At 48.9% G+C, this 14601-nt stretch overlaps 1 protein-coding gene across 1 annotated transcript in view; it reads left to right on the forward strand.

The window, feature by feature from the left end:
- The first annotated feature begins 11168 nt into the window (after positions 1–11168).
- Positions 11169–14601, forward strand: part of LOC113955493 (hexokinase-1) — a 35227-nt gene continuing 31794 nt past the window's right edge. Inside the window, exon 1 of the mRNA XM_027661063.1 lies at positions 11169–11344. Within this exon, the coding sequence (XP_027516864.1) occupies positions 11282–11344 (63 nt within the window). The 5' untranslated portion in view covers positions 11169–11281. The remainder of the gene's footprint in view (positions 11345–14601) is intronic.

Genomic DNA, 14601 nt, shown 5'->3' on the forward strand with positions numbered 1-14601 from the left:
AGATAGAAAACCACCGAAAGTTTAATTAATGTTTTCCTTTCTCTCATTGATACTATCACCTTGCAGGTGCACACTGAAGGTGCTGTAAACGTGATGGGTCATGTCTGTCTGAGAGGGGAATGCCGAAATAATTTGGATCTTGTTGTGTGCTTTTTTAAATGCCTTTCCCTCCCCAGCCTTACCTTTCGTCTGCACTCTGTGTCCCAGGGCCTCAAGCAGCCCCGGCACCCCCAGAGTTAGTAAAAGCTGTGTTCTGTGGAGAGAGAACAGATAGAAACCCGGGAAACACGGGTTCCTCCAGAAGACTCTCCCCATTGGCACAAGGAATTGGCTACAGGAAAATGGACAAAGGGCTCCATGTGGGAGGATTCCTGTGCACAAGTTGAAGAACCAAATGCTGGGGAATCTCAACAAGCAGGAGCTTGCTGGAAGGAGTGGAAGAAGGTCCTTGCACCCTTGATCTTTCCTGACTGGTTATAAAAAAAAAAAAACTGCAACCAAACTCAAAACAACCCAACCCCCCAAGAATCCCAAATTTTTATTTTTATCTAGAAAAGCCTGAATCAGAACCAGGTGAAAACCAAAGTGATAAAAAAAAAAAAAAGAGAGAGGTAAGGGGAGACTGAGTCTGTTTCACTACCACTATATTTTATTTTCTTTCTTTTGTTGGGAGGGATAAAGGCTGTTTGGAGAAGAGGGGAGAGATGTGTGAAGAGTCAACAGTGAAAGCTTCTCCATAAATTCATTACTGCATATCAGAACAACTATAAAGTAAGTCTTAACAGTGGAGAAAAGGGTTGACAGCAATGCCAGGTGTGATACCTTAGGAGCCATTAATTACAAGGACTCTTCAAGGATGTTCACTGAGTTAACTGCTGCATTTTTTTTATTGTTCTTTGGGCCGGACAGAACGGGAGGGAGGCAATGGGGTTACAACCTTATTGGTATCCATTTTCTTTGGACTTGGAGGTGAGAGGTAGCTCCCAGCCCCAGGCATTGCAGAAATGCTGGGGTTCTGTTCTCAAACCCACTGGTGTTATCGATTCAATTTGCTTTGCTGAGGTCTGTTTTTGTTGCTCTCAGTTTGCTGCTTGGATGTCCAGCTTGCCAAAGGTTTCTGCCCCTGGGAAGCCCCTGTTCCTGTAGGGCTGCCTTGGCCATCTGTGTAGCAGTGGGACTGGGACTGCTGCCTGCCAGGCTACTGCAGAGGACTGTCCTCATCCTTGTCCTCATCCTTGTCCTCATCCTTGCAGGCTGTGTCCGCTCCTGGGAGCTAAAAAAGGCTGTTCTGTGTTGCCACAGGGAGTCAGAGCGGGGAAGGGTGGAGGGGGTGAGACACTGGGGCTGAGTTTAGCACAGGCATTCCCCTCAGTGCAAGGGAAGGCACCTTCTGGGATGAGCCGAGGTCCTGGGGCAGCAGCCATCCCTGGATGCACAAATAAAGCATGATTGGGATGCCGAGGGCGGGAATTGGGATGTAAGTGGTTAATGGAGCCGACTGGCTGGTGATGGACAACTTGGTCGTGGAGGGGAGCTCTCTGCAGGAAGAGAAAATGGATGGCTGAAAGGCGTGGAGGGAAGGTCTGTGAGGGTCTGAGTAGGTAAACGGGGAAGGTGCTTTCCCAGCAGGCACGTCCTGAACACTTCAAAGCGGAAAGTTACGGATTCTGATTTGGGAGCAACAGCTGATTCTGGAAACAAATGCGATAAATACTGGCATGAGAAAAAAAAAAAACACCAACAAAACAAAAAACAAATTGAAATGCCCGAAGGGCACATCTGCTGCGGCCAGCGATTCTGCAGGAAATGCACTGAAACCAGGGAGAGGCGAGGAAACTGGACATAAACACGACTCCCAGTGAAGCCAAATGAAAGCCATGGGCCTGGCAAGTGCCTGTTGTAGCGTGCTGAGAGTTTGGCTCTCTTTCCTTGGCTCTCCAGTGAAGTAGCTGTGTTTGACGTGGGCCCCAGGCCGGCTGTGCTGAATGAATTGTGAAGGGGGTTTGCGTTCTGAACTCGGAAACTCTGCTCTAGAGCCTTTTCTGTTGCTTTCAAGTGTGTGCTTTCAGAGCAATATCCAAAGGGTTTTCAGAGCTGTAGGTCTAAAGCCCAGTCTGTTAGTCTGAAATTTGAATAATTGCATGGTCATTAAATTTTGCACAAAAAGGAATTGACTCTAAAAGCAGCTGATATGTTATCACGATTAGAGCAATAGCAATGACTTCTTTCATCACAATGAAGTTACATTGTTAGAGAGCATAATTGACATTTTTTTATTAAAAGATTAAGAAGAATTTGTTTACAGCTCGGAAACAAAGAGGTTTTAATTCAACAAACTGCAGCAGGAATAAGCAGTAAGTGGCATTTTCATCTGCTGGCCGGCGAGAGCTTTAGCTGCAGAATGCTGCGGATAGAGAAATATGAAGGAATTTGCAGCTCAATATCTGCCCAGTAAAGCGTGTACCACGCTGGCAAATACCAGAAAGCTGACAGGGAGAAACCTTGAGTGCAAAGAAACAAAGGGCTATAGTTAATATTAGCACCTTTTGGGAAGACACCACGGTTTTTGGAGACCAGCTTCATGCCGCCCGTTGTGCAGAGGTCAAGGTGTGGCATTTCTGAGGATGCTTTTGCCATGGAGCCCTCGGGGTAACACCTGTCTACTCAACTGGGTGCTAAAGTAGGTATCTGGGTTATTTTTGTTTCTCTGGGTTTATTGCTTCATGGTCTAATAGGCTCAGGAGCTAAGTGGTACTGGCATTTCAAAGTGGCATGTTGTGATTGGAAGGGGGTGCTGTGGAAGTGTTTGGAAAGCAGATCCAAATGAAGCACCATCGTCACCCGACTGCAAAGAGGCTCTTTTGCTCTTCAAATATATTTGGGATCCTGTTTGTGCTGGTGGTTGTGTCTTATTGTCCAGACTGGTCTCCAGATAAAGCCAAGGGTATGTTAAAAATTCAGTTTTATTTTTAAGCAAATTCCTCTTTTGAAGTTGGAAATCGTTTGGATTTGTTGTCCCAGCTCTGGTCAAAGTTTAAGGAGCCCGAGTCAAACCCTGCTGTTCTGAATATGCAGTGCTGCAGAGAGAGGAAAAAATCCCTTCAGGGCACTTCGGGTGCTGACAAAGCTCTGCAAGGAGGGTGCTTATCCCACCACCCAGGGAAGCATCTGTTGAACCACGTGCAATGACACTGCTGTGAGGGGAGGGAAGGAGGTGACCAGGCTGATACTGAAAATCATGAGAGCTCACCTGTGCCATCCCTGCAGCTTTATTCTGATACTGAGGGCAGGTGATGAAACAGCTGAGGGCATTTTCTGGGTCTCGAATGTTGACTGATTGCCACGGGCTGTTGTTGCAGTAATGTGTCCAAAACATGATTATAGATAAATCGTGTGATTAGAACATTTGTTTGTGTCAATGTCAAATGTCAGAGTAGAAACACCCGTAACCCTGCTGGGAGACAGGGAGTGGGAGCACGGGTCTGTCCATGCTGGGCCTGGTCCCAGATGGGGCTGGTGAGCTCAGCAGCTGTCAAAGGGCCAGCAGGGGATGAGTCGTAGTGGCCCCAGATATCAGGGCCCTTGTGAGGATACTTTTGCTTTCCTAAAAATGGTATCTTCTTCAGGGAAGAAAGGGAAGGACAAATAGGATGGGGTTATCTGTTGCTGCAGTGAGTTCTGGGGACCATTGCTGAAATCTGGGGCCAGAGCTGCCGACCAGGAAGCCCGGAGGGCTGGGTTCCCTATAAAGCACTGGGATGACAAGAAAAACTTCTTTTTAAAATATTTTTTAAAAAAGTCTCCATCACCATCTTTTGTAGCTATGCTGTGAAGCCAGACCCTCAGGTTTCCTATCAGGAATGTATCAGAGGGATGGAGAAACCTGCTTAATTAAAACAATAACTTGCTTTCTGATACATACATGAATTTTGGAAAATTTTTATTCTTCCTCTATGTTTTTTTTTGTGTGAAAATCTGAGAATGAAAATAGGGGTCCAAGTCTCTCCTAGGTTTGTATTTGACCTGGTGTGGCAGGTTGGCTGTATCTGGCTGCCTGATGCCCACCCAGCCCGCTCACAGTCTCCTCCTCAGCAAGACAGGGAAGAAAATAGGAGGAAGAAGCTCATGGGTGGACAAAAGGATAGGAGATGGCTCACCCACCACCATCATGGGCAAAAACGTCTCCACTTGGGGAATATTAATTAAAGTGGATTGGGATGATGAGAAACAAACACAAAATTAAGGCAACACCTTCTCCAGTGTAAAAGCATTACCAGTGTGCACCAGTGTCCACCAGGATGGATACCTGCCCTGCTGCAGGAGAGCCCAGCTTGGGGCAGTTCCCACTTTTCCTCACAGAGACCCTTCAGTCCCATTGCTGCCCCTGGGCACGGACACCCCGAAAGACCTGAGAGAGCCAGAGGGGCATGAGGGAACAAATGTTGGGGTGGAGGGAGAGGACAACCCCGAATAGGCCTCATAGATGCCCCAGGACCCGGCCAGGGCTGACCTCACTGGGTTTCTGATCCCACTTTAAATTGTTTAATGACAAGAGCCTGTAAAGCTGAAGAAGCCAGAATTTTGCTCAGAGGTGTTGTCTGCATCTTCCTCCAGCCTCTGTTGAGATAGCTTTGGACTCTGGCCAAAAAAAAAAAAAAAGATATCTCCAGATCATCACAGAGCAGCTCAAAATCTGCAGTTGCTCCTAAATGATGCTTAGCTGCAAGTCCAGCATCTGTGTCTGTCTTCCTGTACTGAGTTTTAATGTGATTATTTTGTTTTCTTCAAGGCTGTGTGGGTTCTTTTAATTAGAACAACAAACTGTAGCAGGTCTCAGGTGTTTCACCACACAGCATTTGCTTGCTAAGCTCTCCTTCCCTGAGTGCAGCAGGAATCCCATGGCACTGCTGCATCTGGGAGCTATGCAAGGGACAGTGCTTTGCCAACATGTTCCCCATTCCCATCATTCTTCTAGGTCCCACTTGTGGTCCACAACCTGTATGTCCCCTGTTTCCCCTCTCTTGGGGTGATGGCAACAGTGAGTCTGTGTCTGCTGTATTCCAGCCACTGGATGGGTTTTTAAGAGAGCACCTGTCTGTGGGGAGTGTGGCTTTCAAAGGCGTCTTGAGGCTGGGGAAAGAGATGTGAAAACCTACAATTCTGCCTCTTTTCTTGTTGACAGTCCCCTGTGATGACCATGTGACATGGCAAGAGGTGCTCCTGCTATGGCCACGCAGGAGGAGCCGAATGCCGTGGATGTTCCTGGCTCCTGCTGCTCCCCGTTGTGCAAAGTAAGCACCTGCTTCTCACCCCTCCTGGGCTAAAGGGTGGAGGTCCTTCACTTACTGGGAGAGAGCCCCATGTTGTGAGGGTATTAACCTGGCTTGGCAGGAGGGTCTCTTACGCTGGGTGTTGCTGGAAAAGGTGCACAAACCCAAAGCCTCTTCAATTAATGCTGGCACCCTGTGGGTTTGGGGCTTGTGATGTAAGCTGATTTGCACTAGTATCGAACGCTGGGTCAAGGAGAAAGGTGTATCCTGAGTGGATATCTCTGGATTGAGAGTTGTTGCCTTGTTTTGTGTTAGTGGAAAGCTAAAAGACAGGGGCAGGTCTCGTTCCCTGTGCTGGAAATTCAGGCTCTTCATTATGGATTTACTGCTCACAGAGCAAAGATGCACTGTCGTTAAAGAGCAGCAACTGGGACCCTGCTATCCAACCCTTCCTGGGATAGTGCACACCAGTGCACAGAAACCAGCTGGCTGCTGAGGTTCACTGGTCCTTGCAGGGCTGAAGGACTGCCTTTGGTTTTGTATGTCCTCTAACACAGTGAGTGTGTTAGAGCTGAACTTTGACAAACGAGCTCAGTGATCTGTGAGGAGCTGAAAGCAGATTTAGGAAAGCTGTCTCTATATAGTACAATAAATTAGGCTATATTTTCCTTTGTTTAAATCATTGTAACTGGCTCATCACTTAAGTGAATTGCTGGTTATGCAGACATTCTTTAACTGGTATTGAACTGCCTCTTCTGAAGATATCAGTAAAGTAAAATACTTTAAACTTATCCCTTCTGAAATTTGAAACCAGTTTGCACTCTATGTTTTGCCCTTTTTTCAATATAATTTCTTTTAACATTGTTTACCAGAACTGGAGTTTTAGTAGGCGTCAGAAATGTTCATTTGTGCTCATTTCAGTTTGCTGAAGTTGAGATGTTTTATGAAATTAAATAAATGATTAATCTCCTGGTCAAGAAAGGCAACTCATTGACATTGGGCTCATCACCCGAAGACCGAGGCCCTTCTATTGCCTTACAAACTGAGTTTGTTGATTTGCTTCTGTGTGCATGTAGATGTGTGTGTGTTTATGGTCTGCTTTATGGGTACATGAGCTGCAATAATGACTTACTACTAATGCCTTACAAAAAGTGCTTGCTTGATGCAGCAGCTCTCACCTAAGTGGAAAAAAATGTTTAACTAATGCAGAACCCCTCAGCTGAGTCAGAAAACTGGGATGGTTATTGCTTTCCTATGCAGAGATGTAAAATGAGTTGTAATTCTGGCACTGGAGAGAGGGAAGGTGCTGTGGTGAATACCTAGGACAGGAGGAGAAATAAGAAAGAGATGAGTTTGGATGGATTACACTTGTTTCACTTTCAGTGTGTAAGGGAAGAGCAAAGTAAGTGGACTTGCATACGAAGTGCCAGGGGATGTCAGCAGGCTGGATGTGTTAGAAAACTTCAGTGGGTTGGAAAGCAGCATAGAGTAGCTCTGCTGTGCAACACGGGAGCTAGATGTTAAGTTTTGTGGTGGTGTGACTCCAGGGAGCATTTTTCTCTTTTCCCCACCTATGTGCAGATTTGGGAAGTCCTTTGCAATGTAGCTCATGCAGCCCATAGCTTTTGGAAGTATCATTTAACTAAAGATGGAATAATTGCCCCCAGTTTAATGAACCTTGCAGTCACTAAGAGGTTTAAAAAGAAATTATCATCTAGGCCTTCCAAATAGGGGAGCTTTATTGTAAGCCATGGGTTTGGGGCTTGTGTTTATCTGCTTTCTGGTTTTCTTGGGTTTGTGGGGGTCGTGGTCTCTGCATCCCTCTGATGCTGAAGAACAGCAACCAATTTAAAGAAACAAAAGCCAACACATCTGCCTGATGCTCAGGTATGGGGAGTTGAGACACAGAGCATCTCCCTCTGCCCCAGGAGTCTCTGTTCCCATGTGAACCAGTAGACAACACTCCTCCTTTGCTGGATTTGCTTCCTCCTCCACTGTCCTCTCACCATGGCCACAGTCTAGAATCTAGACATGGCTGTTTGTGATCCTTAATTGCTTAGTACACAGCTTACAGTAATCCTGCTGTGTCTTTGGAGGGATTTAACTCTTGAAACCTGTAGCCCTGCAGTTTGGCCATCAAATGCTCAGTGTGGTGAATGGTGCTAAAATCCTTCTAACCGGACTTCATTAAAAAGTAGCTCACCCTCTCCCTGGAGCATCTCCAACAAAACAAGCCAAAACCATGCCAGAACCTGTTGCTAGTCCTCGTGCCTTAAACATCTTTTGGAAACATCCTCTTGGTGTGCTGTACCAGGAGCATAAAACCCTCTTTCAGAGTGTGCGCGGCTCTGTCCGCACATGGAGTGGCCTTTCCTGTGCGTGGGGTGAGCTGCCCTCAAGGCATTCCTAGCTAATTTTGTTTCCTCATAGGGGAAACATGAGCTAAAGCATCCTGGCTGGCTGTGTGTGGTAGTGCCTGCTTGCTGTGCCCCCTGGCAAGGTGAAGTTGCATAACTTATTTAACCTTGTTTGGCCGAATTGCTCATCAAATCGATATCGCTGCTGCTTTTAGATTTTCTTCGTAGCTTCTGCACTAAGTTCAGCACAAATGAACAGTGATTTCTTTAGTGCAGATATGTGGTTTCCTGCCCTGGAAAGGGAGCTTCAAAGGCTACCTAAAAATTCCCTTGTTAATCAGAGATGCTGTCACTAACTGGGAACTTACTATTTATTAGAGAGGGTGCTTTCTTTCACTTTCTTTTGAGAATTGTGAAAGAAAATGTAATGGGGAGGAAAAGGGGATCAGTCATTTTCCAGACACTTAAAAAAAGCCAACAAACACAACTACAACCTAATTGTTTACTTATAAAAGTAGAAAGCATCTAACAGCTGCGTTCATCAAAACTACGTGATGGACATGATTTAAAAAAAAATCCCCACGTTGTATAGGAGTGAAGAAACAGGCAAAGGGGGAAAAAACCCCAAAACACATCCAGGAGGGCTGATGCACAGAATTACTTGAGTCACTTGAAGCACTTGACTACAGTTAAATAGGGACAATAAGATTAAAGCGCAATCAAAATAGCTGCAAGTCATCAGGTGTCACGTTCAGCCTCCAGTAATTTGTCTTAAAGGACAGTGGCTTTCAAAACAGTCTGCTGGATGCCTGGCAGAGTAGGGGAGGTGCCGGTAATTAATTGGCTGCTGAATTGATCCCTTCCAGTGAAGCAGAAGGGAAAACCCAGGGCTCGATGGTACGAGACTCCTGCAGCCCGAGATGGAGAGCTGGTTGCTCCTGCCTGGCGGCCTGTGCACAGCTCCTCCTAGCCCCCCCAAAATAACACCTGGGTGCTCACTGCTGGCCTGGCAATGCAAAGAGGGCTTGCAAAGGGTTGGGGTGTCCACAGGGATATTTAGTTGCCCTTCCGTCTTGTTTATCCCAGTGCTGGTAACAGCATCAAAGCTGGTCATGCACTCTTATCCTTGCATGGAGTTTAAAAATACCACGTATTTAAATATTGCAGCTGTTTCACCGTGGATGGACTGTTACATTTTCTCTGGTGGCTTTTTGGGTGCTCAGTTCGTTTTTCCTGAATACCACACTCAGTAACTGAAGACAAACCCAATTGTTTGCAATACTTGTTTAGCTGTCCCCTAACTTGACTTTCGTACATGAACCACCTCCTGCTCAAGTGTCTACCTGTGTGATTGTCCAAGTGTTTTAATTGCATAAGCCTTCCTGCAGCAAGGTACCTGAGGGGAGTATTGTGTATTTTAGGTGGTGGTTAGGTGTCTGGGATGGAGCAGATAGATAGCAGGGTTTGTAAACCTTGTGTAGAGGCAGCTCCACTAACAGAGAACCTGTGTGGAGTGAGCAGTGTCAGGCAGTGTTCAGACCAAAAAGAACCAAGTGAAGCAAAAGCTGGGGATGTGTAGGGTTACTTTCAGTGTGTTTATAGAAAGTGAACACTCAAGAGCAAGGAGAGTTATCTCAGATGAAAGACACAGTTTAGCAGATGACAGATGGATTGAAAACAGGAGCGAGCCTGGCTGGGAATTAAAAATAGTTTCTGACCAGCAGAAGGGGTGGAGCGTGACTGAGCAGTGAATTACATCTGAGCAAGAGCTTGGTCAGCCTGTGTAAGGGATTGGGTGATGCTGGACACTGGGATGATTCAGCTCAGCCCCACGTTCCTGTGCTGCCTGTGAGCTCCTGCTGTGCCTGGTCGCAGGGTGATGCCACTGTGCCCGCAGACAGGCAGCCTGCCTGTGACAGGGAGCTCGGGAATGTTGCTCATTAGCTTGCCAAGCAAACAAGCAGGAGTAACACCGTGCAGAACAGTGAAACGCTTGATGAAAATCTCTCGGAGCTTGGAGGCGGAGAAGGAAATCCTGCCCACCCTGCCTGCAGCGACTAGGGCAGTCTGAAGGAGGATGTGTCTGCCAAAGCAGCTCTTGATTTTGGCCAGTGAAACCATTTAATTAAAGTAGCACTGAAAAGGAAGCCGGAAACTCAAGAAGCAGGTTTTTAATCACTTAGACTGTGGTAGACAATCTCTATGCAAATCACGCCTCCAGCATCACCACCCTATGCATGGGTGTGTGTTCCTGTCCCTGCGGATGGACAGGGCAGGCAAGAGCCCCTTGGGCTGCTGACATGTGTCACTTGGCATCTGCACTTGGCCTCAGCTTTCAGAGGGGCGTTGTGTTGCTTCTCTTATGTGTGTGTGGGCCCTAAGACCCTTCCTGGTGGTGGATGCCTCCTCGGAGTGCTGAGGAACATGCTCCAGTGTGGCAAAAATGTAGGCATCACATGCAGGGAGGAGAGGACCTCTCCAAAAGTGTATTATCATAGAATATCCTGAGTTGGAAGGGACCCACAAGGATCATCGAGTCTGGCTTCTGGTCCTGCACAGGACACCCCAAGAATCAACACCATGTGCCCAAGACCACCTTTGATATGGGGAATTTCTGATGGAATATGAATGTGGGGTCCTTGAAAGTACAACTGTCAGAGTGACTCTGGGGTCCCCCGCGGGTCTCCAGCAGCTCGTCTGTCTGTCCAGGGCTGCAGGATCACACCCAGGCAGGGGATACTTGGGCTTAGTGGAGATTCCTGAAGTTTTCCTATTTTCTCAAAGATTTGTGTCTTTGGTTTAGAGTATTTTCACAGAATGACAGAAGGTCATTGAGTCCAACCTATGCCTAACACCACCATATCAACCAAACCATGCACTAAGTGCCATGTCCAGTGTTTCCTTAAATGTCTCCAGGGACAGTGACTCCACCACCTGCCTGGGCAGCCCATTCAAATGTCTTATCCCCCTTTCTGTGAAGAAATTCCTCCTGATGTCCAACCTGGACCTCCCCAGGTACAGCTTAAGGCCATGTCCTCTTGTCCTGTCACTGGTTGCCTGGGAGACTGACCCCACCTGGGCTACAATCTTCTGTCAGTGGTTGTAAAAAGCGATAAGGTCACTCCCGAGCCTCCTTTTCTCCAGGCTCAGCCCCCTCAGCTGCTCCTCCTCAAATTTGTGCTCCAGCCTCTCCATGTCCTTCTTGAATTGAGAGGCCCAGAATGGACACAGCACTCGAGGTGTGACCCCTCACCAGTGCTGAGTCCAGGGGGAGAGTGACTGCCCTGGTCCTGCCGGCCACACTATTTGCTGATACAGGCCAGGACGCCCTTGGCCACCAAGAAGGAGGGGGTTTGTGTGTGTGTGTGTGTTTTCGGGGCAGCCTTCAGCAGGCTGTCTCCATGGCTGCTGCACAGACCGTGCGGGGTACGGCAGGGCACTGCCCTGCTGCTGCTCCTCCAGGCCGGGAACGCTGCCCCGCGCCCTCCGCCGACACGTCCCGCCGGGCGGGGCCGGGGCGGCCCCGAGGAGCGGCAGGAGGAGGAGGAGGAGGAGGAGGAAGGGGCGGCGCTCGGCTGGGCTCGGCTGGGCTCGGCGCGGCCATCCCCCGGCCCCGCATCGCTGCGTGCGCGGAGCCGCCGTGCAGCCGGCAGGATGATCGCCGCCCAGCTCCTGGCCTACTACTTCACGGAGCTGAAGGAGGACCAGGTCAAAAAGGTTAGATGGACATCCCCCGCCCCAAGGCTGCCCCCCGCCCGCACCGCTTTTTTTTTTTTCCATTCTTTTTTTCTTTTTTTTTTTCACTTTCTAAAATTTCCTCCTTCGTTGGTTTTGTTGCTTTGTCCCCAGAGCCACCCAGCTATGGGAGAAAGGGGGATAACCCTGGTTTTAAGCGCCCCCCCGCCCCGAGCATCCCCGCTGGAGATGGGAGTGGGGCGTGGGTGATGGATGCACAGCGGCGGCTCAGGCCGCAGGACTGAGCTCAGCAAGGCGAGGCAGGAGCTGGGGGGCTTTGGCACTGAGCGGAGGATGGTGGCTCCTCGGGTTTTTGGTGGGCACCAGCATCCCTGGAGAGGGTATTTCCCCTTCTTCCCAAGGGCATCTGTGGGCATCGTCACTCCAGCAAGCGAGGAGCAGGTAGTTTTTGAATTATGTGCCACTGCAGGTTCAAAATTTACAGGAAATGGTTGTCATTTGTACTTAAAAAGGAGCATTTCCATAGGCTTCTTTTCTTTTCCTTCAGCGTTAGGTGGTTGCTCCTGTGTGGTTGGTGCAGCCCTGGAATTGAGCACTACCACAAGGAAAAGGGTGCGGAGCACAGGATAAATAAAAACACGGCAGTTAGGGCCCGGCTGAGCATATTGCAGAGCTGTAGGAAGCGGGGAGCCTGGGGCGAGGGATGTGGGGACACAAATTGGGAAAATAATTGCAAACATCCCTGAGCCGGGCTGACGTCAGGAAACAGAGGCTTCCCCTGTGCCACCTCCTCCGGCCGTGCTGCGTGACCCACCTGGCCGCATGGCTGCAGGCATCCCTAAAATATTTTGGGCAAGCCGCAATGGCAACATGAGCAGCGCTGATTTGTACTGTTCCCGGGGCTTGCGAACCTCCCCAGCCAGGAGAAGGAGAGCACCTCCTCCCTTCGGGCTTCCAGCTGTGCCAGGGGATACCTTAGCTCCCGTGTGTGGGTGACCCATCCTGCCCCACTCCACATGTGCTCACCCGTGCCCACTCCTCCCTCGGAGAAAACCCGAGGCAGCGCCCCATATTTTCCACGTCTCCTTCCGTGGTTTAGGTCTTCTGCTTTTCCACCCAGTAACTCTGGCGAGGGCCGGAGGCTGCTCAGCCTGCACCGTCCTGCACCTTCTGGCCCCACAGACGTGGCTCTCCCTGTGCCCCAGGCCCATTATGTTCCTTTTCCCGCAGGATTTGTAAGTGCTGCTGCTGTGCCAGGCATGCATGCCTGGGTAAGGCCTTCTCTGTCTCGCTCTGTGGGTTATATTTAGAAAGCCAAGATAAGCACAAGGGAGCACGGTGGCCCAGCAGTGGTAGAACGGCTGTGGGGAAGGCATGGAGGGAGCACAGGGAAACTGTGGTGTTCTGGGGGTTATTTATTGCAGGCTGGTTTGGCACTGTGGGGCTCCTATTGTCTAACAGCACGGGAAATGGTTTGGCCAGGGAGCTGTAAAGCATTCTAATGGATCGATCTGGTTTTGTCTGGAAAAGGAAATAAAAAAATTAAGCCCAATTAAAAAAAAAAAAAAGGCAGGCTACTGTTTTTGAAGGATGTAAGACGTCTTTTCCTGTTTGTATGCTTTTGGAACGGATATCGAGCTGCTCACCTTTGGCTGTTCTGTAGGGAGGGTGTCAGTGGCAGCCAGGGGCTCTGCTACCCCACAGCTGCTGGGAGCTGGTGGGCTCCACTCCCTGGTTCCCTGTGGAGCAAAAGTGGTTTCGCTCCATCTCGGCACGCTGCTTCCGAGGTCTGTGCTCCATCAGTGTGCCGCTTTGAGGGATACGTGCCTGCATGGCTTCATTTCAGGTCCCTCCCTCTCCTCTCTGCTTCCGGAAAGGGCAGCACTTTGCTGGTACGTGCCTGGGGCCGAGGGCTGCCACCCAAGGCATTGTCCCTGCTCCCCACGCTGTACCCTGGGTGTCCTGGCCACGGTGGCAGCTCCTCTGCCTCGCTGGTCCATCGCAGCCATCGGCTCAGCGTTTGGTGGCACAGGTGGTAGGTCACCTTCAGGATGCTGCTCTGAGTCACAGGAGGGGTGTGAACAGGTTAAAAGTACCAGCAAGCCAAGGCTGAGCATTCTTTTTCCCTTGTGACCCTGTTTTCTTCTTTTTTTTTTTTTTTTTTTTTTTATTTCCCCACCCTTTTTTTTTTTTTTTTGTGTTCCCATCCCTGTGTGGCTCTAGTGCTCCGTGCTGCCTTTCCATGGTGGGAGCCCTGCTGAGGGCCATGGATAGGGCTGGTGGTTCCAGGCCCTTGGGGTACCCTGGATCTAAGAGCTAATGCTTCTGTGCTGGATTTTGCTGGATTTTTACGCACCCCCTTAAATTTGAGTGTATTTTTTTCAAATTTGTAGTTCCTGGAGTATTTTCCAGGATGAATTGTGGCAAGCAGGAGGAATAGGCAAGGTGGCTGTGTAGTGTTGAAGGAGGGGGTTGTTCATTGGATGCTGGCAGCCCTGTGGCTCCTGCAAGGGGGTATTTTCCAGTGAATCCACCTGTAATGGCACTTGCATGTCCCCTCTCTGTGCAGCAGCAAGCTGGCAATGTGGGATGCCCTGTACTGTATAAAGACGTTTGTGGGTTTGCTCCAAGCAGCTTAAATTATCCAGATGTTTTTGAAAACGTCTGTTCCCTGGATGTTTGTGGCACTGTGGGTACAGCAGCAGGAGCTCAGCACCCTTGCTGTGACAGGGCACTTTGCACAAGCTGAACCCAGACCCTGATTTCTCTGAAGGGCCAACTCCCATCCTCAGGGCCAAGGGTGTCATGGAGCATCCCTGGGAGCTGTGCCCCTGGCCAATGTGCAGGAGAGCTTTGTAAAACTGCCTTGGAGTACCCTTTGTTTCCAACAGGTTTGTACCTGCAGTACCTGAACCCAGCAAAGGGAGCCTCTGGGTGTTGCCTGGTTTCTGCCTGTCAGGGAAACAATATGTTTTTGTTGTCTTACCTGAAGAGAGAAGAAAAAATCTTGCAATCCAAGAGTCATGTTTAAATGTTGTTTAACCTTGAAAAAACCGTGATGGAATGGAGTGTAAAATGTAACAACTGGCATCAAGAAGAGCCCTTATTGGTGACCTGCCCCTATAAAGGCTTTTTAGGAACCAATCAGATAAATCATAAGTAAGCATAAACAGTTTCAGAATGTCTTAAACTACTTGTTTTAACATGCCTTGGCTCCTGATGAATTTTATTCGTGCTGAAAGGATTAGCTGTGCAGAAAAATGTTTACGTTTTGGTGA

This window comes from Corapipo altera, unplaced genomic scaffold (genome assembly GCF_003945725.1).
Source record: "Corapipo altera isolate COAL_440 unplaced genomic scaffold, ASM394572v1 133, whole genome shotgun sequence".
In the NCBI taxonomy this organism is placed as follows: domain Eukaryota; kingdom Metazoa; phylum Chordata; class Aves; order Passeriformes; family Pipridae; genus Corapipo; species Corapipo altera.